The 26661-nt window shown below is 36.9% G+C and overlaps 1 protein-coding gene across 2 annotated transcripts in view; it reads left to right on the top strand.

Moving 5' to 3' along the window:
• The window catches only part of LOC150103240 (inositol monophosphatase 1), a 127291-nt gene that overhangs the window by 71549 nt on the left and 29081 nt on the right, over window positions 1-26661 (top strand). For both annotated transcript variants that reach the window (XM_090397772.1, XM_090397773.1), the window contains exon 4: window positions 4380-4425. In XM_090397772.1, the coding sequence (XP_090253898.1) occupies window positions 4380-4425 (46 nt within the window). The remainder of the gene's footprint in view (window positions 1-4379; window positions 4426-26661) is intronic.

Here is a 26661-nt window from a genome sequence, read left to right as displayed (position 1 = left end):
ATCAAAGATATACCATTGTCAATCTAATTCTGGATTGCCATTCTCACCAGCATTTCCAGCACTTTAACCACAACACCTTATGCACAGATTGGCCTATAATTTGATATTTGAATTCTGTCACCTACTTTGAAGTAGTACAATCCTGCCTTCTTTCCACTCCTTTAGAACTGGACTCAATGCAATGCTCACATTAAACAAATATGTGAAGACAGATATCAACTCCATGGGCACATTCCTTCAAAATACGTAGTGATGTATCAAGTTCCACAGCCTTATTAATATCAGTTTTACTTAATTCCCTGTATACTTCTTCCTCAACTCAAAGGCAGTCTCTCCTCATCATCCACTGCTCTCAAAGTCTCCAGGTTACATTCTCAAGGATGAAAGACCTTTAGTATTACTCATTAAATATCACAATTGTATCCTTCACAGCAGTTGTCCTTGTACTATTTTCTCCAGTCAGTGCCATCCCACCATAATCTTCTTTTTTTTTTGCTGGCTACATATCAAAAGAATTACCTTTTTTTTGTGTGTGTGTGTTGAGGGGGGGGGGTGCTTCATTAGCTTATTGCTGCTCATATTGAACTTTTGCTATCCTTACCAACTGAGCCACTCTCCTTGTCTGTTCTTTGTATTCCTCATGGAATTGATTATCAGCACTCCTCTTATGTTGCTTCCATAATGCCATTTTTCTCTGTATTGCATGCTTAATCTCTTCATTCATCCATTTCACAACTACTTTATTTAACTTTCTGACCTTTGGAATACATTTGGACATTGTATTCCAAAGATAGTTCTTGAGTATCTACTAGATAGTTCTTGAATATCACCCAAGCAGCATTAATCTCCTTCCTAGCTAACTCCTCATTCCATGCTACAGCTGCAAGGTGTTTCTTGAGTTTCTCATAATCACCCTCTCTCTCATAATTCTCATAATTGCCATCTGTCTGCATGAGCAAAAACATGGTATTTTCTGGAGCTGGTAGCATAACTGAACTACTATCATATTACAGCAGCATTATAACATAGCCAATGTTATAACATTGATTGCATTAAGATACTGTAGTGCTGTCACACTTTCATGGAGTTCCAGAAAATCACATGCTGTGCACAATCTACCATCTGTGCTTTACAATTTGCCATCTGCTCTGCACTGCACTGCACCACCACCTACTATATGCCAAGTGTTTTTATCTATTCATTGTCTGTGTTTTGATCAGTTTATCCATTTTCCTAATATTTCTGTATCTATGTGAGACCAAGTAAATTTGCTATCAGTTGGAAAAAAAAAAAAAAAGCCTATACATTGTGTATACTAATGCCAGGAGTATTAGGAACAAGAAGGAAGAATTTTTGGCCTTGATTGGCTCTTCCTGGCCACAGGTTATTGGCATTAGTGAAACATGGCTGACGGAAGATGATATAGTTAGTGGGATAGAATGTGTAGGTTATACAATGTTTAGGAGGGACAGAGAGAATAAAATTGGGGGAGGGGTGTTATTGATGATAGCTGATGAACTGCAGCCAAGGAGAATTGAAGTATTGCAGGATAGTGAAAGGAGCTCATTTGAGGCTATTTGGTGTGAGATTGATACTGGCAGAATAAAATATACAGTTGGGTGCTGCTATAGACCAGGTGATGGAATAGATGGTGGAGATAGTATGCATAAACAAATTGATGAAATGAGTGGAAGGAGGGTAATTATTATGGGGGATTTCAACTATGGTAACATTGATTGGAAGGAGGAGAGCACACATGTGAGGAAGGAAATGGATTTTATTCAATTATTAAGGGATAACTATCTGAAACAGCTTGTAATTGAAAATACTAGGGGTGTGAGAGTGCTTGACCTGGTAATAGTATCTGAGAATTTGACTGTAATGAATATGACCATGTTGCCACCTATTGGTGAGAGTGATCGTAAGGTCTTGACCTGGGAGGTGGCTAAAGGTGTGAAATTTGTGATTAAGACAGGGCATATGTGGAATTACCGTGCTGGCAAGTATGACAAGCTTAGGAGATTGCTTGGATCAGTGCCATGGCATGTACAACTGCAAGGGCTGGACGTCGATAGAGCATGGGAAGTGATCAAAGAGCATTTACAAGAGGTTATGGCTGATTGTATACCTAAGGTCCAAATAGTGAAACAAGGAGGGGTTAAATAGATGAATAACACCATTAAGCTTGAGCTGCAAAAAAAGAAACAACTATGGAAGGAATTTAAAGAAAGGGGTGACCTGCAGGCACACGAACGGTATAAAGTACAGGCTAGAAGGGTAACGAGTGTGGTAAAAACAGCAAAAGCCGATTATGAAAGGAAACTAGCTATGCAAGCAAAAGAGAATCCCAAACAGTTCTTTCAATATGCTGCAAGCAAGAGAAAAACTGTACATGGCAAAATGATTTTAAGGAATGACGATGGTAAAGAGTTCACTGAACCAGTCGATATAGTGGAGTTACTGAGCGCGCACTTTGCAAAAGTATATCATCCAGGTGGTGACATTGAAAAAATTAAGGAACCATTAGTTTATATGGGAATTGTGATGAATGAAGTGGAGGTGAATAGTCTATTACAGAACCTTAATGTGAATACATCTGTGGGATTGGATGGTATACCGGCACGGGTCTTGCATGAAGCGGCTAATGAATTATCAGTGCCCTTGACCATGTTGTTTAATCTGAGTCTCAGGTCTGGCTTAGTCCCAAAGGTGTGGGAAGAGGGGAAAATAGTTCCACTGCATAAAGGAGGATCCAAGACTATGGTTGCAAATTACCGACCGATCAGCATATCAGGAGTCGTTGTCAAGGTCTTGGAGAAAGTAGTCAAGGGAAAAATACAGGAATGGATTGATGAAAATGAGATACTGTACAGAGGACAGCATGGCTTTGTGAAGGGTAGATCATGCCTCAGTAACTTGCTCAAGTTTTATAACAGGGTGACGGCTGAACTGGATAAGGGAAATGGGTTTACAGTGATACTGCTGGACCTGGCAAAGGCGTTTGACAGGATACCACATGGAATTCTAATCCGTAAACTACAACATATGGGAATGGATATAGGGTTGGTGAGATGGATAGCTGGGTGGTTGATGGAGAGATATCGAAGAGTAGTTTATTCAGGAGTAGAGTCCAAAAAACGGCCTGTGACTAGTGGTGTGCCACAGGGTTCTGTTCTTGGACCACTGCTGTTTAATCTGTTCATTAACGATATAGGGAATGGTCTAAGTGGGACAGTTCATTTGTTCGCTGATGATGCAAAGTTGGGTAGGGCGATAGTGAATGCAGAAGATGTCAAAGTCTTGCAAGATGACTTAGATAGATTGGAGTTCTGGACTAAGGAGAATAGATGTCAATTTAATGTGACAAAATGTAAGGTTATGCATTTCGGAGTGAAAAGATTAGCAGCAGTATACCACATTGGTGGAACTGTACTCCAAGAGATTGATGAGGCCAGGGACTTGGGAGTGTTGGTGGATAGGGAGATGAAGTTTAGGGGGCACATTGCGAAAGTAGCTAAATCAGCTCATCAACTCACTTGGTTGTTGAAAAATACCTTGACGAGCAGAGAAAAACAAGTTATTGTACCTCTGTACCGAGCCCTGATAAGACCTCATCTCGACTACTGTGCCCAGATTTGGTCACCTCGGTTCCTTCTTGATGGGCAGGAGGTTGAGAGGATCCAGAGGCGAGTGACTAAGATGATAGCAGGTCTATGGAATGCACCATATGAGAACAGGTTGAAGATTTGTGGGTTGCAGAAACTAGTTGATAGGCGAAAAAGGGGAGATATGATTGAGACATTCAAATTGCTAAAAGGATTCTATAGGATTAATTCAGATGATATTTTTGAGATCAGGACTGGTGGTGGAAGAACTAGGGGACACCCATGGAAGCTGGGCAAGAGCGTGGTTAGCAGGGGTGTTAGAGCTGGGTTCTTTACTTTTAGAGTGGTAAATGAGTGGAATAAGCTGCCAGAGTCTGTTGTGGGTGCTATGACAGTGAGTGAGTTCAAGGCAAGGTATGATAGATACTGTGAGAATGTTGAACAGCTGTGTGAACATGATGGTTAGGGCCTCCCTCGATGAGTTTAAGGACTCCTGGAGTAGCCCGTGGTAATAATAATAATAATAATGATGAAAATTTAACCCAAATCTTTTCAAATCACAGTGGTGTGCCTGTCTCATTGTTTCAACTGATGGTGGATGTTAGGCAATAATTTTCTACAGTGTGCTTATCAGGGATATTTTGGTGTGTGTGTTATGTTTTTGTTTTTTGGAGGGACATATATAACTGTATAAGTCTAAAATATTTCTGTCAATAATAATAATTAACTATGGTATTTACCTACAATTAATTTATATCTTTATTTCTATATCAGGTTTCCTTTTGTGGCTGTATCCATTGGTTTAGCTGTGAATAAAAAGGTAAGCAATATCGCAACATTCAAAACTAAAAATTATCATAACCCAATAGTTTAAAATATAGTTATGATATTTAAACAATGTTTTTTGTAAGAATATATGTATTGAAGTCTGATAAAAGTGCTGGTCTTTAAATATTTGTAAGAACCAAATTGAAATGCATGATGCAATATATTTCCTATGAGCAGTTAATTAGCAGTTACATAAAAAAATAGTAGTAAGAAAGCGGTTTGCTAATCTAGTCTTGATCAAATCAAGACTAGATTAGAAAATCACGATCAAAAAGTTATGATCGTGATTATTAAAATTCATGTGTAGTCCACAGACTCATCAGAAAAAAAAAGCCAATCTAAATCTGCATATATCGTTTGAGCCTAATTTTAAATGAATTATTTCTTTCATGCACATGATATATTCAAAATGCTCACTCTATGAAGTCAAGAAATCACTTCTAACTTTCATGTATTTCACTACCACCCATATTCTTGTATCTCATCATCATCATCAAATTCCTGCCATGTACCCTCAAGGGGTGTACAGGATATGATAGTACTATATGAAAAAAATTACATCATTACTAACTTCCTATCTACAATTTTCCTCCAAATCAGTCTGTTACTTGTCAAGACTACAACATTATCAGATCTTATATTTCTATCGTCTAAAGCACTTTGTACCGTATCAATCCATCTATATCTTGGTCTTCCTCTGGGTCGTTTTGCTGCCAACCTGGCAGAGGACACTTGTTTTGCTAATCTTTCCTCGCCCATTCTGTTTAAGTGACCATACCACCTGAGATTAGCTCTGCTAATGTATTCCTGGATGCTGACAATGTCAAGTTCTTTCCTAATATCGTCATTTTTAATATGATATTGCCATTGATGCCATCTGTTCATGACTCTAATCTTTCTCAGGACTCTCATATCTGCGGTCTCTAGTCTTTGGTCAAGTGTTTTACTTCTGACCCGACCCATCTCTCAGATCCATAAGTTAAAACTGGTTTGAACACTGTCTTGTATACAGCTAATTTAGTGTTCTGACTAATTTCTCTCTTATTTCATATGAATTTATTCAATTGACTTCCCACCATACCAGCTTTGTTGATTCTGTTGTCTATTTCTATATTTAATTTACCATCTTAAGTAGCTGAAATGTCTTTATTGTTTCATAGGTTCTCCATTCACAAAGCAGTTTACATTTTCAATGCTTCTGCGTATTTTCATTGTCTTTGTCTTGTTATTGCTGACCTTCATACTATATCTATTACAACAGTTATTCAACTTAGTCAAGGAATCTTGCAGACTTGTAGCAGATTTGTTTAGAAGTATAACATGGTCTGCATAAAACAAAAAGCTGACATTAACATCTCCAATTTGGATATCAGGTTTTAATACCACTTTCCTTCATAACGTGATCCATATAGATAATGAATAACAGATGGGATAACATTCTTGTCTCACACCAGATTTAACATTAAACCATCTTCCTGTACTTCCTTCAATTCTAACTGCCGACTTATAATTCAAATAGAGACGAAGTATTGCTTGATATAATGCCCCATTAACACCATATAACTGTAGCGTTTGGAATAGCTTCTCTCTTGGCACCTTGTTATATGCCTTTTCCAGATCTACAAAACTTAAATACAGATGTTTGTTATATTCCCATGATTTCTCAACTATCTGTCATAAAGTGAAAATCTGATCCTGACAGATTTGGCCTGAATCCAGCTTGTTCTTCACCAGGCTTCTCTTTCCACAATTCTTCTCAACAGTTTCTCAAGTATACTTGCATATATCTTACCAGGAACACTTAGTAATGAAATGCCTCTATAATTCTCATAATCAGTTTTATTTCCCTTTTTATATATCAGTACTATGAGAGCTCTACTCCAATCATCTGGAATTCTTCCTTCTGTCCAGGCCTTCTGAACTATGCAGTGCAGCCACTGTACGATTTTTATACCTCCATACTTTAGCATTTCTAGTCTAATATGTACATCTATTCCTGCTGCCATACTTGAAGTAGAAAAAGCCTTTGATGGCTTTTTCTACTTCAAGTATGGATATTTATTCAAGAATGTATGCCTGTTGAGTATTCTTTACCACAGTGCTATCACTGTTTGTTTCATTTAGCAATTTTTCCGAAGTAATTACTTTATACTTCAAGGATATCTTTTTCTCCTTCTTTCATGTCACCTTTATCATCTCTAATTTCTTTTATGACACTCTTTCCTTTGTTTCTGAGCTTCTTCAACAACCTCCAGAATATCTTGCCATCTCTTGATATTTATTTTTTATGTTCTTACAGAAGTCTTCCCATGACTTTTGTTTAACTAGTTTTACACACTCTTTAGCTTTCTTACATTTGTTTCTGTATTCTCTAACAGCACAATCTGACTTATTTTCCAGGAACTTTTGATATGCTTTCTTCTTTTCCCTCACTGTCTCTTTAACTTTTTGTATCCACCATGGAGTTCTGATTTTTCTATCCTTGCAGACAACCTCAACACGAGCCTCTGGCTGAATCAATCAATGTTCTTCAAGGCTTGCCACTGAATCTCCAAGGTTTCATTCCTCTTCTCAAACACTTTCATTTTTTCTTCAATAATCTTTGTGTAAGTTAGTCTACAGTTTACATCTGATAGCTGCTCAACTTTTATTTGCTTTAATACTTTCTTAAATGTTCTGTTTTCAAAATGAAATTCAATTTTATCCTGCACAAGACTAAATTGTGATCACTTCCAATTTCAAATCCTCTGTACACTCTGGTGTCCTGCACCAGAGAGAAAACATCACTATCAACAACATAGTCAATGAGACTTTTCTTATTCCTTGTCTCTTCTCTCCATGTGAATTTGTGCACATTTTTATGTTGGAACATGGTGTTAGTAATAACCAGTCCATGTCCTGAGCAGAAATCCAACAGATATTTGCCATTATTATTAGCTTTGCTCTTTTCTCCAAATTTTCCCAAAATATTTTTGTATGTCTGACAATCATTTCCTACTCTGCTATTCACATCCCCAACAAGGACCAACTTTTCCTTTTTCATTGTGTCAGTTGCTTTTTCTAAAGCATCATCAAAAAATTCCTCCACTTCTACCTTAGTAGAACCTTCTGTAGGCACAAATAAGTCTCATTGTCCAGTTCCCCATTCTGATATCTACCCACATCACTCTACTTGAGATTGCCTGCCATTCAAGAAGATTAGCCTCGTATTTAGTGTTGAATACTATGACTACCTCTTCTTTTTCTTGATTATCATTGCCTGAATATAACATTTTGTATTTATTGCTCAGAAAGATCTCACCAGTTTTTGTCTTTTTTGTTTCGGTTACCCCTTTTATGTCGATCTGCTACTTATCTTAATCCTCAGCTAGCTCCATTTCTTTATCATCCAGGCTTCTTATGTTGATAGTACCGATCTTTAACTCTGGTGATGTTGAGTTGGAGTGTGTCATCATCCATTTCTTAATAATAATTACATATTGTATCTATTAATAATAAGTTGACATTATTATTAATCTTGCATCAACAATTTTCCTCCAAATTAGTCTATTACTTGTCATCACTCCAATATTATATTTAACATTTCATTCTTCTAAGTCGCTCCTGACCGAATCAATCCACCTAGATCTTGGTCCTTCTTTTGGTCTCCTTCCCTGTCATCTTCACTAAAAATTGTGCATGAATTTATAGCTGAATTGTTTTACTTGTTCTATAGGTTGTTTCCGTTAAAAATGCAGTTGTTTCTGTCTATTTTCGGTCATCTTTTTATTGCTGATTTTCATACGAAACTTATTTACAGCTGGTATTCAGTTTAGTTAAAGCATCCTGAAGATTTGTACGATTTATTTAGGAATATTACATTGGTGTAAAGTATAAGATGACTTGAACATTTCTGAATATGATATCTGTTTAATGCCACTTTCTTTCATAACGTGATCTACATATATAACAGTGAAGATGGTGTGTATCTTCACTGTTATATATGCTCGTCTTATACTTGATTTTGCATCAGATTACCTTCCTGTACCTCCTTCAGTTGTAACTGCTGACCTGAATTTTAACTAGAGGTTATATATTTTGCTCTGTAGAATATCCCATTTACACCATATAATTATAGGGTTTGAACAACTTTTCAATTAGCACTTTATGCAAATTCCAGATATATACAGAACTTAAATAATGATCCTTGTTATATTACCATGATTTCTTGACTATTTGTCTTAGTGAAAATGTGATTGTGACATTCTTCCTGTTTGGTTTGAACCAGGCTTGTGCTTTCCTAAGTTTTCTTAGATTCTTCTTAGGTATTCTTGCATAAATCTTGTGTGGAACACTCAGTAGGGAAATTCTTGTATAATTAGCATTCAGTTTTATTGACCTTTAGTGACCAGGAGTTCTGAATTATGTAGTGCAGCAACTATGATACTTTTATACCACGTCTTGATCATTTCTGGTCAAACATTACCTTTCCAAATCTCAGGTTTCCAGTGGCACTTTCAATCTCAACTATTGATATGGTCTCCTGATTGCATTCTTCTTGAGTATGTTCTACTATTGTTTTGTCACTTCTTGTGACAAAACAATAGTAGAACATACACTTAAGCAAACATCAGCTATCATTTAAGTCTCTCAAAGTAATTACTCCAGTCATATGGAAGAAATTTACCTTTATTTTATGTTCTTCAATTAAAAAAAGGGAACCTGTTTCTTCAATAAGACATCTCTTATTTGTCGCATTGACAATTTTTTTTCTTCAGTGACTGCTTGTTGCTTGGCGATTAGATGTTTTCTTTTGCGAGTATATTATTATTATTTGACCCCTCCCAGGAGTCGAAAGACTCATCGAGGGAGGTGTCAAATTCTGTTCTACAACTCCGTCTCCACCACCCAATACCACAACTACACCAACACCATCTACCGCTGACCACCAGCACTAATATTTCCACATACAATCACAAACATCCATGCCATTGGTGGGATTCGAACCCGCAGCCTTTTGGCTGGAGAGCGGATGTGCTAACCACTCAATCAGGTAAGTGGCTAGATCTGTACACAGAAATTCAGATGAGAACTGATTTAGTGCATTATACATGTAGAGCAAAACTGTCACCCCCTTATCTGTACTTGTCAGGGTTCTTGCATTATAGTTTTCTGGGTAACCCTTACAACTTTCACATTGTACAGTTTCCTATCTGCCATGATTCCCCAGAACCCTTGCTGCCTCTACCCACCCAGAATCCAAAAATTTTAATCTAGCACCTAGATCCAAATCTAGCTCCTTCAGAACTAGTTTCAGTTCTTTTTAGTTGTTTTTATAACTTACTGTTAAAGAAATTGTTTTAAAAGTTTTCCAGATGTTCACATTTGATAAGGAATTGTATTGTATGTTTGGTGCAAGCATCGTACATCTTTGAAACACAAGATGACGTCAGTCAGTCACATAGACCAACAGTCTGCCATTTTGTTACCTTAAAGTTGATAGCACCACTACAAGTTAGTCTTTGCGCAGTGTTCTGGTTAGTAGTTAGGATAGTGAGTGAGAAGTTTTCAAAGACTGATCATAATTCGTTGCAGTAAAGAGTTGTATACCCTTCTTCAAAAATGAGCAAAGAGAAAAATAAAGCTTACGAGCAAAAATTTAGGAGGGAGTGGCTGCAAATGGGAATGTTTATTAATGGTTGTGTGAAGTTCCTAGTGACACTACAAAAGGCCACTGTAAGTTTTGCAGATATGATATAGCTGCTAAATATTGTCAGCTTGTAGCAAAACTAAGAAACATCTTGCTGCAGTTCTATATAAGGCTGTTCCTATTACAAATATGCTTGCGAAAAAGTCTGAGACTGCGAACTTTGACGGTAGGTTAGCATTATTTCTTTGTTGTCACTCATCATTCAACAGTTGCGATCATCTAGTAGATCTTTGCAAAAATATCATCCCAGACAGCCAAATTATGACAAAGGTAAAAATGCACCGAACTAAGTGCTCTGCAATTGTAAAGAATAATCTAAGTGACCATTTCAAAGAAGATCTAATTGCAGACATTGGAGATGAAAATTTCAGCTTGCTAATAGGTGACATCAAATGATATCACAGTGAATAAGATTTTAGGAATGGCCATCATCTATTATAGCAAGAAATGCAACAAATTATGCATACATTTCTGAGCATAGTGGTTCTAGAAAAGTGTGATGCTACTGGTATTGTGGCTGCACTGAAAAAAGAGCTCTTGACCAAGAAACTGGATATTAAAAATCGCATTCCAATTGGGATAGACAACAGCAGTGTTATAGTTGATGTTAATAATGGTGTTTATGAACAACTGAAGGATATATTCCCTCCCTAATTTTAATTAGATGTGTATGCCATTCATTACATCTGGCAATGTCTCACACTTGTGCAGAATCTCTCCCAAGAAAATTAGAATTTTTAGTTGCCGAAACGTATAAGTGGTTTTCACATTCTTCTTCAAGACAAGCAGCATACAAAGAGCTGTATCAAACTATCAACGAAAATGATGCTCCTCTGAAAATTGTAAGCAGTTGTGCAACAAGGTGGCTCTCTATTGAACCTGCAGTAGACAGAATTCTCAGCCAGTGGTTGGAATTAACTCACTTTGAAGTCGTGAGTGTGACTGAGAAATGTTACAAAGCTCAAATTTTGTGGGAGATGTACAAAGATGAAAGGAATCTGTTGTACCTTTTTAATTTTGCTTCCTGTTCTAGTTCAAGTTCAGCAAGTTAACAAAATGTTCGAATCTAGCAGTGCGGATAAAATGAGATTATTTGAAGACCTTTCTCATTTGATTCGCTCTATTGCTGATATGTTAACACTACCATCATCCACAGTCGACCCTCTAGAGTCAGAGATTGAACTATTTGGATCCCAATCCAAATCTTGGTTACAGATTTGAAAGAAAAATTTAATTTCAGAGTTGATGATACAAAAGAAAATAACGCAAAATGATGAGCGAAATTTTAGAGGTCGAGCAAGACAGTTTCTTCTTGGTCTCTTCAAACAGCTTAAGCAAAGGTTGCCTGAAAACTTGAATATTTTAAGAATGATGTCATCTTTTTCTCTTGACAATACCATAAAACATATAAAAGAACTTGTTATTCTCATCTTAGAAATAATGCTGAAAATAGAAAAAGATGTTGCTGCTGTTGAATACCAGTACAATACTATCTACTTAAATAAATGGACAAATATAGAAAACACTGAGCTATTCTGGACTGAAGTACGAGAATATAAAGATGCATCTGGAATGAATCCATTTAAAGAAATTGCTCGGTGTGCAATATTAATACTGCTAAATTCTAATACGGAAATTGAACGAATTTTTAGTTCCATGAATGTAGTTTAAATGGGGTGCTTAAGGGTCAAAGCTGTATAACTGAGAGGAGACCTCCACATAGCCTTTCAAGGAATGCGGAGAACCGACCAGGGCTTCTGACCTAATTTCCAATCCTCACCTTCTCGTGGTGCACCCTGTTGGGTATCTACTTTGATACTGAACGAACGAGGATGGGCTGGCAATTTGGGATTTAGCCGACCAAATTGTATTCTTATTGGTTAAACCAAAATAAAAAATTCACCTACTGGAACAAATCTGAAAACAAACCCCAACTCAACATCACCAGAGTTAAAGATCGGTACTATCAACGTAAAGAGCCTGAATGGCAAAGAAATGGAGCTAGCTGAGGAATTAGATAAGTACCAGATCGACATAATAGGGGTGACTGAAACAAAAAAGACCAAAACTGGTGAGATCTTTCTGAGCAATAAATAGAAAATGTTATATTCAGGCAATGACAATCAAGGAAAAGGAAGGAGTAGCCATAGTATTCAACACAGAATATGAGGCTAATCTTCTTGAATGGCAGGCAGTCTCAAGTAGAGTAATGTGGGCAAATATGAGAATGGGGAACTGGACAATGACACTTATTCGTGCCTATGGTCCCACAGAAGGTTCTACTAAGGTAGAAGTGTAGGAATTTTTTGAGGCTTTAGAAAAAGCAACTGACACAATGAAAAAGGAAAAGTTGGTCCTTGTTGGGGATCTAAATAGCAGAGTAGGAAATGATTGTCAGACATACAAAAATATTTTGGAAAATTTGGAGAAAAGAGCAAAGCTAATAATAATGGCAAATATCTGTTGGATTTCTGCTCAGGACATGGAATGGTTATTACTAACACCATGTTCCAACATAAAAATGTGCACAAATTCACATGGAGAGAAGAGGCTAGGAATAAGAAAAGTCTCATTTACTATGTTATTGTTGATAGTGATGTTTTCTCCCTGGTGCAGAACACCAGAGTATACAGAGGATTTGAAATTGGAAGTGATCACTATTTAGTCTTGAGCAGGATAAAATTGAATTTCATATTGAAAAGAATAACATGTAAGAAACTTTTAAAGCGAATAAAAGTTGAGCAGCTCTCAGATGTAAACTGTAGACTAAAATACAGAAAGATTATTGAAAAGAAAATGAAAGAGTTTGAGAACAGGAATCAAACCTTGGAGATTCAGTGGCAAACTCTGAAGAAAACATTGATTCTGTCAGAGAGGCATGTGGTGAGGTTGTGTGCAAGGATAAAAAAAATCAGAACTCCCTGGTGGATACAGGAAGTTAAAGAGGCAGTGAAGGAAAAGAAGAAAGCATATCAAAAGTTCCTGGCAAATAAGTCAGCTTATACTCTTACAGAATACGGAGACAAATGTAAGAAAGCTAAACTGTGTGTAAAACTAGCTAAACAAAAGTCATGGGAGGACTTCGGCAAGAATATAGAAAATAAATATCAAGAAGGTGGCAAAATAATCTGGAGGTTGTTGAAGAAGCTTAGGAATGGAGGAAAGAGTGCTGTAAAAGGAGTTAGAGATGATAAAGGTGATATGAAAACGGTAGAAAAAGATATCCTTGAAGTATGGAGTAATTACTTTGAAAAACTGCTAAATGAAACGAGCAATGATGACAGCACAGTGATAAAAAAAAAAACACTGACCAGGCATGCAGTCAGGAATACATATCCATACTTGAAGTAGAAAAAGCCATCAAAGGCTTGAAATGTGGAAAGGCAGCAGGAGTAGATGATATTCGACCAGAAATGCTGAAGTATGGTGGTATAAGAGTCTTACAGTGGCTGCACTGCATAGTTCAGAAAGCCTGGACAGAGGGAAGAATTCCCAATGATTGGAGTAGAGCTCTCATAGTACCCATATATAAAAAGGGAAATAAAACTGAATGTGAGAATTACAGAGGTATTTCCCTACTGAGTTTTCCTGGCAAGATCTATGCAAGAATACTTGAGAAATGGTTGAGAAGAATTGTGGAAGAAAAGCTTGGTGAAGAACAAGCTGGATTCAGGCCAAATAGAGGCTGTCAGGATCAGATCTTCACTTTACGACAAATAGTCGAGAAAGCATGGGAATATAACAAAGATCTATATTTAAGTTTTGTCGATTTGGAAAAGGCATATGACAAGGTGCCAAGAGAGAAGCATTCAATACGCTGCAGTTATGTGGTGTCAATGGGGCATTATGTCAAGCAATACTTAGTCTTTATTTGAGTTGCAGCAGTTAGACTTGAAGGAAGTACAGGAAGATGGTTTAATGTTAAATCTGGTGTGAGACAAGGATGTACATCATCCCCTCTGTTATTCATTATCTATATGGATCACATTATGAAGGAAAGTAGTATTGAACCTAATATCAAAATTGGAGATGTTAATGTCAGCTCTTTGCTTTATGCAGATGATGTTATACTTCTAAATAAATCCGCTACAAGTCTGCAAGATTCTCTCACTAAATTCAGTTGCTGTTGTAATAGATATGGTATGAAGGTCAGCAATAAAAAGACAAAGACAATGAAAATAGGCATAATCATTGAAAATGTCAACTGTGTTGTGAATGGAGAACCTGTGGAACAAGTAAAACATTTCAGCTACTTAGGCACGATTTTTAGTGAAGATGGTAAATTCAATATAGAAATAGACAATCGGCAAAGCTTGTATGATGGGAAGTCAATTGAATAAACTCATGGAATAAGAGAGAAATTAGTCGGAACAATAAATTAGCTGTATACAAGACAGTGTTCAAACCAGTTTTAACTTATGGATTTGAGAGCTGGGTCAGAAGTAAAACACTTGACCAAAGACTAGAGACTGCAGATATGAGAGTCCTGAGAAAGATTAGAGGCGTGAACAGATGGCATCAATGGCAATATCATATTAAAAATGAGGATATTAGGAAAGAACTTGACATTGTTAGCATCCAGGAATGCGTTAGTAGAGCTAATCTCAGGTGGTATGGTCACTTAAATAGAATGGGAGAGGAAAGATTAGCAAAAACAAGTGTTCTCTGCTAGGTTGGCAGGAAAACGACCCAGAGGAAGACCAAGATATAGGTGGATTGATACGATACAAAGTGCTTTAGATGATAGAAATATAAGATCTGATAATGTTGGAGCCTTGACAAGTAACAGACTGATTTGGAGGAAAATTGTAGATAGGAAGTTAGTAATGATGTAATTTTTTCATGTAGTACTGTCATATCCTGTACACCCCTTGAGGGTACATAGCAGGAATTTGATGATGATGATGTAGTTTAAATTAAGAAACAAGATTGAATTGCCAATGCTGACAGCTGTTTTGTCAGTCAAGTATGGCCTCAGGTGTAACAACAAGTGCTGTACAGACTATCATTTAAAGAAATTGCTCAGTGTGCAATAAATTTATCAATACTGCTAAATTCTAATACGGAAATTGAATGAATTTTTAGTTCCATGAATGTAGTTTAAATTAAAAAACAAGATTGAATTGCCAATGCTGACAGCTGTTTTGTCAGTCAAGTATGGCTTCAGGTGTAACAACAAGTGCTGTACAAACTATCATTTACCAGCATCTACACTGAATAATATTGGAATGATGGCCACATAATAATAAAGCTGAAAATCTAAGTGAAAATGTGGGTGAATTAAACACAGAAGACCAAATGAAAGATGTATTTAGCCACTTATATTCAAGTATCACTTCAACTTGAATAAAGTAAGTAACTTAAAAGTATCAGCTACTACTTAAGATTTTAGCTTCAAATTTTTATTTTTAACTCTTTCTTAGCTCTTTTTTTTTTTTTTTTAAGATTTAGCTGTTTTTAGTAATTTTCATTTGGCAACACTACTTGGAGGTGCCACGTAATAATAATAACATGAATGTGAAGTTTAGTTTAGTTTTGCATATCTGGAAAAGTCATATGATGTGCCAAGAGAACAGCACCTTATTATATGCTTAGTTATGGTGTAAATGGAATATTATACAAAACAATCTATAGTCTATACTTTAGTTGCAAATTAGTAGTTAGAATTGATGAGATGGTTTGGTGTAAAATATCAGTGAATTAATAATGCTCTCTTTGTTGTTATTCATCATCTCTAAAGATCACATGAAGAAAGGTAGTATTAAATTTGATATCAAATTTTGAAATATTAAACTTTGTTCTTTGCTTTTATGCAAATAACGTTATACTCCTAAAGAAATTGAGAACACAATTCTTAGCAACTTCTTAACTAATTCAAACAACTGTCATTGCAAATTTTGGTATGATAATGTGGCAAAGTATAAAGTAATGCACTTTGACAAATAAGAGATCTCAAGCTACTTACTACAGTGATGGAACTAGACTACAGAAAATTGAGGCTGGTTCCATCACTGTAGTTAGTAGGCCTTTTTAATCTTTCATACCTTAAAATACTTGTCATATTTCTCCTTGAATGTATTCACCAAAGGTATACTCGACTTCTATTGGGAGTCTATTCCACATAACTTGGCATAACACGATGTTGATTATGCCAAGGATTTGGGAGTAATTGTGGACTGGGAGTTGAAGATTAGAGGGCATATTGTAAAGATAGCCAAAACACCACATCAGGTTACTTGGATATCGAAGAACATGCTGACAAGCAGGAATAAGAAGTCACTATTTGTCTTTATAAGGCTTTAATAAGATCACATCTGGATTACTGAACACATCTGGTCATCAGGATTCCTTGAGAATGAGGTGGTGAATAGAATCCAGAGATGTGACAGGTCTATGGAATTTTTCCTATAATGAGGATAGATTAGTCTGTAGGTTATTACAAAAGCTAAGAGAGAGAGAGAGAGAGAGAGAGGACTGTTTTGCTTGGAGTGTGGTGGTGAATCGGTTGCTAGAGGCATTTGTGAATTCTTTATTTGTGAATGAGTTTAAGAAGTATAAGTATTACGTGAATGATGGCTAGTACAGGCCTTCTACAATAAGTTTTTGACTCCAAAATTGGCAACCATTATGAAGGCTCCTCCAGGAAGTTTATGGACTCATTGAGAGAGGGCCTTTTTAGTCTTTTATACATTTCTTCTTGAATGCATTCACCAAAAGTGTACTCAACTTCTAATCAGAGTCCATCCACACACTTGTTACACACATCACAAAGAACTTTGCATGCTTCTTGACCATCAGGAAGGATGGCCAGGAAGCATGCAAAGTGCTATCTTTGCACTCACTCACTGAGTGAGTTCTACCCACACTTGCCAGAAGCTTCAAAATTGTACTTGCATCTATTCTGTATGATCTCTTTACTAACATGCATGTTTCTATCATAGCCTTTTTTTCTCTCTCTCCTTCTTCCCATCTATTTGTCAAGCTTTGAAGACCACATCCCCTTCTCTCTTCATAAGTGCCTTCCATAGGCCAGTTATTATCTTGGTTACCCACCTCTGGATCTTTCATCTGTATTCTTCCCCATCTCTCAAGAACCCAGATAACCATATCTCTTCACATTCCAGATGTGTTTTTATCAGTCTTGTAAAGCAGGAGAATGAAATTCTTGTTTTTACAAGTTAGTGTTCTCTTCAACAGTGCAGTTGTTTGATGTGATGACGTAACTACCTTTAACTCTGTCTATAATTCCCCCCACCCCATTATGACTGTTATAATCTCAGTGTGTGCTGAGTAGGGAAAGAGATTCATTTCCTGATTAATTAGTAAAAGAGTTTCTCTTATTTGATAGCAAATAGCAAGGTGACTTTGTTCAGTTGTTCAAACTTTAATGACTCAGATATTAGTAACAATAATTTAACAAAAATAAATTAATGTTCACGATACATTCTTTGAACAACTTAACCATATTTAATTCTAGCACAGCCAGCACATTTAGAGAGTTCATATCTAGTTTACATTAGCTTATTTGCTTAACTTAGACTTCAGTAGTAAATTAATATACCTTACTGGTTGCTTCCATTTACAAATTTAAACTTTCAACTTCCATTCTTAAACTCTAATCCATTTTAGCTCTGTATTAATCATGGCAAATATGAGTTCATAATAAGCTCTCTTGAATCATCTAACATATTTGTGTTCCTAATTTCTAATGTTACACTATTCTTTTTCTTTAACCCAAAAGCATAATCTTAGCATGTAGGGGTAATTCAGACAGTTCACTAAGTATAAATAGTGTGATTGAGGGAGGAAATTTTCTTTTTTTCCAGTGATAGTACTTTTACATATATGAACATTTTCTGGAAAGTCGTTCACTGCAGAGTTGGTGTCATTGTCTTTAATTGTAAAAGGGACTGTCTTCTGGGGAGGTGTGACTTCATAAGGTCTTCATATTTATTCAACTCTTTTAGGAATTGTGGCAAATTATGAATTTCTTCATAACATGGTTCCTTTCAAATAAAAAAAAAAAAAAAAAATCAGCTAACGCCTTTTTATTCCCATATATGGGAGTAGGCGAGGCCATTTAGCCCTATCTAACTTTTTTTTGGAGATTGAGTGGGCAGTTCAATCTCCACTGGTACCAATCAGAGATAGATGGCCCAAGGCTATCACTAATTAAGTGGTACACAGCGAAGAGAGACTGCTCAAATGTGCTGCCATCTCGTGGTCCCTAACCCGAACACAATATATTTAATGTTTAAAATAATGTGGGTTCTATGGTCGATTTTCTTGAGTTTACGGGACAAAAAACCTGAGTTTCTGGGATGAAAAACTCGCTTGCCCGTGCCAGAGATCGACTAACTCAGGAACCGGTCGAAAAAGGCTTAGAAAAATTTCCTCTAGACTCGAAACCAAGTCTTCCTTCATGCGGCCAAGTGCCGTGGTGTGCAAACGCCACATCCACTGAACTACACAGGCTCTCATAGTTCCTTTCTTCCAAGAAAATTCTATAAACTGATATTTTTTCACTTTCACTCACTTGCCACATTGCTTTTAGGTTCTGACACTTCTTGTTGCAGGCCTTACGCCCAGTCTTATTTTTGTTTCTCTCATGAAAAGTTATTTTATGTATCTTGGTAGTCATGATTTGCACATATCTTTCAGTGTATGGTAGCGTGACTTGACTTTGTTTATTTGCTTAATGATTGCACATTGCATGTCTTGAGGTAAGTTGCATGTGCTGATTCACATTCATTTTTTTTTTTTTTTTTTTTCAAGAATTCAGGTGTAGAATGGTTTATGACTTCTTACCCTTTCCACGACTCTCTAGCTCAGTGGTTCCCAAACTGTGCAGCCCCAGAGCACTGCAGCAAACTCAATTTATGTATATTATTTTTTTTTAAATGGCTACTAAGTTTTTAAGACACAAATACTTAAGTACTTTGGATCTAACTATTTAATAAATGGAACTGTTAGGTATTCTTTTAGCTTGGGGGCACCACGAAAAAATTACTGAGGCACAAAGGGCACCATGAACTAAGAAATTTTGCAAACCTTTGTTCTAGCTTCTTTGACTTCTTCCCACAAGTTTCCATTAACATAATACATAATACTCTGCCTGCAATTTTCTCTGTCTGAAATGCATAACCTTACACTTGGCAACATTGAACAGACAACATTCATTGGCACTTGCCCAAATAACTAGTCTAAGTCAACCTGCAGAGATTCTGTATCACCTATGACTCTTATCACTCTCTCCAACTCATCATCAGTGAATAAGTATCACGATCTAGACCATCACTTGTATAATTAATTAGCAAGTTGAAAAACAATGGTCCAAGTACAGAATACTGAACCTTGTGCTACACTTACCACTGGTCACCTTCCTTTTATTCTCAATACTGCCATATCACTTTAGCTGTCACCCAGCTACTCTCCTATGTCGTAAGCTTATTTTGCATAATCTTATGACATGGATAGGAGTTTGTAGAATGACCTCTTAAGTGAAATGCTGTCAAATACCTATATTGGATTGGAAAAATCCAGTATCCTTTAATGTTCACAACTCTGAGGCTTAAGATTTCCTTTCCTCATAATGTAGCATTCCTCTGCTGTTTCTACTACCCTCCCAATTCTGAAAATAGTTCTAACCTCTTTGACTTGAATATTGATTTCCTGCAATCCAACTACCCAACCAGTGGCAGTCTTCCTTGGTGACTTTAATACTCACAGCTCAAGCTGGCTCCCTTTTACCAATTCCACTGATCCAGCTTGAAGAGAAACTCCAACCAGAATTCTTTCCAATCCTCTTCACTCAACCAACACCACTCTGGACCATTTCTTAACCAGTTCTCCTTCCAGGTACATTGTTGAGGTAACTATTCTTCTGACTAATTCAGATAATTTTTTTGCTAGTGAAACACTCTTCCTTCAGTCATTCACAACCTTATGTACTTTGGCACTATAACAATGACATGTAGAAAGATCTTAGAAACTTTTACACCTCCTTTTCTTGATCCAACTACTGTTTCTCTTCCATGTGAATTATTATTAATTCACAGCAAATTAAGGGTTTTACAGCGAATAAAAAAAAATAAGATAGATGCAATGAGTGAGATCGCGTTGTTGAGTGGAGCAATACAAAGGGCAAAGCGGCAGCTAGAGCTTATGAACAAAAGTCGACCGAGTGTACCAGCCAATAATAAAAAGTATGATAGGAAAAATAAGCGTATGAGTGTGAACGTAAACAAAATGAAGGAGAGAGTGCTGTATGGAGACTGTTTAGTATGAGGTGTGTTAGTAGAGGATTTAACAAAATCATACCAACCTGGTGCGACCATAAAGGATGTAACTGAGTCTATTAGAGAGCAAAAGGAAAGGGTGAAAGAAATGATTGTGGCAGGTAAGAATGATTTGAAAGGAGATAAAATGGAAATGACAGAGGACCTGAATGAATTGTTTGAGGTAGCAAAAGAAAAGAGTGAGAGAGTTAGGATGATTAGTCTTTTGCTGCGGTATGACAGTGAAATGTTTAAGAGGAGGGCCAAAATTGCAAATAACTTTATGCATGGGTTATGTATGACGAGTGGAGTGAGTTCGATGGGCAAAAGGATCTATATAAGATGGATGGCTTGCATTTGAATGGATACGGTGTAAGGAAACTTGAAAAAGTGTTGCTGAATGTAATGGATGTGCAAAATCAGGGAAACTAGATTTATTAAGGGGGGGGGTGATATACAGACTTTAGGGAGGCAGTTGAATGTATGAATGAGTATAATATGCCCAAGCGAATAAGGACAACAAATCAGAATGGGATAGTTAATATAAAGCATCAAGGTAGGGATGTGGCTAATGGAGGTCTTAAATTCATGTACACTAATGCTAGGAGTATTAGGAACAAGAAGGGAGAGTTTTTGGCCATGGTTGGCACTTCCAGACCACAGGTTATTGGCATTAGTGAATCATGGCTGATTGTAGATGATATAGCTAGTGGGATTGGATGTGATGGAATGACAGGGAGAATAAAATGAGGGGAGGAGTATTGTTGATGATAGTTGATGAGCTGCAGCCAAAGAGAATAGAAGTTGAATTGCCGGATAGAGAAAAGAGCACATTTGAGGCTATTTGGTGTGAGATTGTGGCTAGCAGAACAAAATATACAATTGGGTGCTGCTATACACCAGGTGATGGAAAAGATGGTGGAGACAGTATGCACAAGCAAATAGAAGAAATGAGTGGAAGGAGGATAATTATTATGGAAGATTTCAACTATGGTCGCATTGATTGGAGTGAGGAGAGGACACACGAGAGGTAGGAATTGGATTTTATGCTGTTATTAAGGGATAACTATCTGCGACAGCATGTAATGGAAAATACTAGGGGTCAGAGAGTGCTTGAGCTAGTAATTACATCTAAGGATTTGGCTGTAACAAATATGACCACATTGCCACCAATTAGTGATAGTGATCATAGGGTCTTGACTTGGGAGGTGACTAAAGGTGTTGAATTTACAATTAAGACAGGGTACATGTGGAATTATCGGGCTGGAAAGTATGATAAGCTTAGGAGTTTGATTGGTTCAGTGTCATGGCATGTACAACTGCAAGGACTAGAAGTTGATAGTGCATGGAAGGCAGTTAAGAACGCATGAAGCAATGGCTGACTGTATACCTAGAGTCCGAATAATAAATCAAGTTGGAGTTAAATGGATGAATAATACCATTAAGCTTGAGCTGCAAAAAAAGAAACAACTATGGATGGGGTTTAAGGAGAAAGGTGACCTGCAGGCTCATGAACAGTATAAAGTGCAGGCCAGAAGGGTAACGAGTGTGGTAAGAAAAGCAAAAAAGGATTACGAAAGAACATTGGGCCATGCAGTCTAAAGAGAATCCTAAACAGTTTTTTCGATATGTTGCAAGTAAAAGGAAAAATGTATATGGCAGAATGATTTTAATGAATGTCGATGGTAGGGAGGTATCTGAATCAGTTGATATAGTTGAGTTACTGAGTGAGCACTTTCCAAGAATATATCATCCAGGTGGTGACATTGCAGAAATGAATGAACCAGTAGATTATACGGGAATTATGGTGAATGAAGTGGAGGTGAGTAGTCTATTGCATAATGTCAATGCATCTGTGGGATTGGGTAGTATACCAGCTCCTGTCGTATGAGAAGCGGCTGAAGAATTGTCAGTACCCTTAACCATTTTTTTAATTTGAGTCTCTGGTCTGGGTTAGTCCCGAGGGGGTGGAAAGAGGGCAAAATGGTTCCACTGCATAAAGGTGGTTCCAAGACTGCTGTTGTAAATTACTAGCTGATTAGCATATCAGGAATCGTTGTCAAGACCTTAGAGAAATTAGTCGAGAAAAGAATACAGGATTAGATAGGTGAAAATGGGATATTGTATGGGGGACAACATGGTTTTGTGAAGGGTAGATCATGCCTCAGTAACTTGCTCACGTTTTATAACACAGTGGCGGCTGAACTTGATAAGGGTAATGAGTTTACAGTGATTCTACTGGACCTTGCCAAGGCCTTTGACAGGATACCACATGGAACCCTAATCAGTAAACTGGAGCAGATGGAGATGGATATAGGGTTGGTGAGATGGATAGGAGGGTGGTTGATGGAGAGATACCAGAGTGGTTTATTCAGGAGTTGAATCTAAAAGACGGCTTGTGACTAGTAGTGTGCCGCAGGGCTCTGTTCTTGGACCACTGCTTTTCAATTTGTTCATCAATGATATAGGAAAGGATCTGAGAGGAAGTGTTCACTTGTTTGCTGATGATGCAAAGTTGTGTAGAGCAATTGTGAGTGCACAGGATGTCAAAATTTCACAGGATGATTTGGATAGTTTGGAGGACTGGGCTATGAAAAATGGATGTCAGTTTAATGTGGCAAAGTGTAAAGTTATGCATTTTGGGGTTAAAAGAATAGCAGCAGTTTATCGCATTGGTGGAACTGTGCTCCAGGAGATTGATGAGGCCAGGGATTTGGGAGTGTTGGTGGATAGGGAATTGAAGTTTAGGGGGCACATTGCAAAAGTGGCTAAATCAGCTCATCAAATCACTTGGCTTCTGAAAAATACTTTAACATGCAGAGACAAACAAGTTATTGTTCCTCTGTATCGAGCCTTGATAAGACCCCATCTGGACTACTGTGCCAAGTTATGGGCATCAGGGTTTCTTCGTGATGGGGAGGAAGTGGAGAGGATCCAGAGACGAGTGACCAAGATGATAGCAGGACTGTGGAATGAACCTTATCAGAATAGGTTGAAGATTTGTGAGTTGCAAAAATTGGTCGATAGGCGGAAAAGGGGTGATATGATTGAGACGTGCAAATTACTGAAGGGTTTCTATAAGATTAATCCAGAAGATATTTTTGAAAATAGGACTGGTGGTGGGAGGACTAGGGGCCATGCATAGAAGCAGGGTAAGAATGTGGTTAACAAGGATGTTAGAGCTAGGTTTTTACTTGGAGAGTGGTGAATGAGTGGAATAAGCTGCCAGAGTCTGTTGTGGGTGCTATGACCGTGAATGAGTTCAAGGCAAGGTATGATAGATACTGTGTGAATGTCGAATAGTTGTTCTTGACATGATGTTAGGGCCTCCCTCGATGAGTCTGTCGACTCCTTGGAGTTGCTCGTGATTATAATAATAAATAACATCCACCTGATTCTACAGATTTGGCTCCCTCTGACTTCTATCCCTTCCCAAAACTAAAACTCTTCCTCGCTGGTCAGCGTTTTTCTTAGAATCAAGAGGTGATTGCAGCTGTAGAGGGATATTTTGCAGATCTTACTGAGAACCACTACAGGGACAGGATAATGGCACTGGAGCATCACTGGAATAAATGTATGTCTTGAGGGAGATTATGTTGAAAAATAAAACTTTTGAAATTATAAATTCATTTTTTCCTTGTTAGGCCAAGAATTTTTCAGACCACCCTTGGTCTTAAAAATTCTTGGCCTAACAAGGCACAACAAAATTCTTCCCAAGACCTCACTTCAAAACAAAAATAAACTAGACTACAATGAAACTTTAACCATTCCATACATTAAAGGGATATCAGATAAACAGAATACTACAGAAATACAACCTTAACGCCACCTTTAAACCTCCTGCAAAATTAAAGAACTTACTCAACTCATCCAGGATCTGCTTCCTCCGCTGACCCATCCTGGAGTATACTGTATTCATTGCACTTGTAATTTGCCCTATATAGGGTAAATAGCATGCACAATTCCTATCAGAAAAAAGGTATATAAATGACACATTAAATTTAATGACTATGGTAAAGCTGGTCTTTCTTATCATGCCCTGAACACTTTACATCAGGCATGGACAACCTTTCCTAGTTCGGGGGCCATATTATCATTCTGTCTCTGAGTCAAGGGCCGGACCAAATTATTAAATAAAATAAATTAATATTAAATGAATTAAAACAAGTTGCTACTTTATATTTCATTTATTTATAATATAATGCTTTGGTATAAAGCTCTACATAAATTTTATAATATAATGAACAACATAATTTAATGTGAAGATTGGCCTTGTACTTCAACTATGAGACTATCAATATTGACGTTAATATTACTTAAGGATAATTGCATAGAATTTTTGAAATTTTCGTCCATTATTCTTGTCCGAATTTTTGATTTATTGTATTTCATCCTCGAAAAAACTGTTCACACATATACGTGCAGCCGAAAAGACAAATGATTTTTCTTGAAAAGGTGTGTAAATTTGTATATTTTTCTTCCACAAATAAAATTTATAAAAATCTATCAACATAATGTTGTTAAATTGTTATTTTAGCGCTAAATCTGTCTGAAGCTCGATAAGTTCCATTTGTAAGTTTTCTGGCACATTATTTACATCAGCATTCGTCGGACAAGTAAATATAACGAATGTGGAGTCTTTGTTTTTGAAGTCAGCAAACCTTGTATCATATTACTCTATTAGTGCCTTCAGTTCATCTCCATAACAATTAAAAGGGATATTTTTATGAGTTGCTAGAGTAGGAAAATGATAACAATTTTTTGCTCTTATCTCACTTTCCAACAATCTTAGTTTATTACAAAAAAGCTATGACATGTCCATGCAGTTCATGAACCAATTGTCCTTGTTTTTGCAATTTGAGATTCAGTTCGTTTAGTTATCTGGTGAAATCTACAAGGAATGCTAAATAACACACCCACTCATTATCTTTTACTTGGTTAATTGTGTTTCCTTTTATGTCCATAAAATCTGCAATGTCTTGTCTTAGATCATAAAATCGTTTTAACATTTTACCTTTACTCAACCACCTCACTTCACAATAATAAAACATATCTTCATAATCTGAAAATAGGTCTGCCAAATACTCCTTAAATTGGCAGTGATTAAGTGCACGTGACTTAATAAAGTTAATACTGGCTACTACACTTCCATAACATTTATGAATTTAATCGATTTTGCACACAGATTTCGTTGGTGGATAATGCAGTGAAAATTTGTTAAATTTTCCTGATGGATCTGTAGTTCTGTTGCTCTTTCATGAACTATTCCAATAAATCCCTTCTGTCCACCAACCATTGCAGGGGCTCCATCAGTGCATATGCCAGATAGTGAACTCCATTTAAGCCCAAACCTCTCGAAGGCTGTGTTGACTGTTTCAAATATATCTTCACCGGTACTTGTTCCTTTTAACTGCCGAAGCACCAATAATTTTTCTGTGATGTTGAAATCCGCATCAACTCCTCGAATAAATATTGCTAATTGTGCTGTATCGGAGGCATCAATGCTGTCATCCAAAGCAATTGAAAATGCTTCCAATCTAGCAATGTTCTCTTTTAAACTTTTTTTGATATCATCAGCCATAATTTCTATCTGTCGGACAACAGTACGTCTCGACAAACGAATATTCTTTAAGTCTTTTTTCTTTTCAGGACATATTATATTTGCAACATCCAGCAGATATTCTTTGATAAACTCTTTCACCAAATGAATGCTTAGCGATTTTTTTTCACTTACCACAAAGCTGGCATTTCACAATGCTGTGGTGCTGCATTCTTTGCTTGTTGAACATTTGCTGCTGGGTATCCAAGTTCTTCAACTTCTGTATTTCATCTTTCTCATAGTTGTCCATCAATTTTTGGGTGATCCACATGTCTCGAAGTAAAGCATCTCTTCAAGTTGTATTTTTGAGTGTTCGTGCAAGCTCCTGATAAGATAAGTATTATTTTCAGTTATCGTTGATAAAATTACTTAATATTGCGTGGTTTTGTTTGCCTTGCGTATTTTAGTGCGTCTATTTGTGTGTTTTTGGTGTGTTATAACTTATTATTTGATAAAACACGTTGCAATAATTATGGCACCTGTACGAAGGAAAATGGCGGCCAGTAATGATGGTTCGCCATCTTTATCAAAGAACGGTAGTATAAAAGAAATGAGTCAGTGTACTAGCTGTGAAATGTACGCTTTGCGAAGTGCAGTCGGAGTGTGGATAGATGATAATAAAGGATTGAATGTGTGTAGAAAATGTAGGGAGAATGAGGAATT

This window comes from Typopeltis vanoorti, chromosome 9, assembly GCF_054136105.1.
Source record: "Typopeltis vanoorti isolate ZY-2024b chromosome 9, IOZ_Tvanoo_1.0, whole genome shotgun sequence".
NCBI lineage: Eukaryota > Metazoa > Arthropoda > Arachnida > Uropygi > Thelyphonidae > Typopeltis > Typopeltis vanoorti.
Note: the sequence above shows the minus strand (reverse complement) of the source record. Positions and strands in the feature narration are given on the sequence as shown.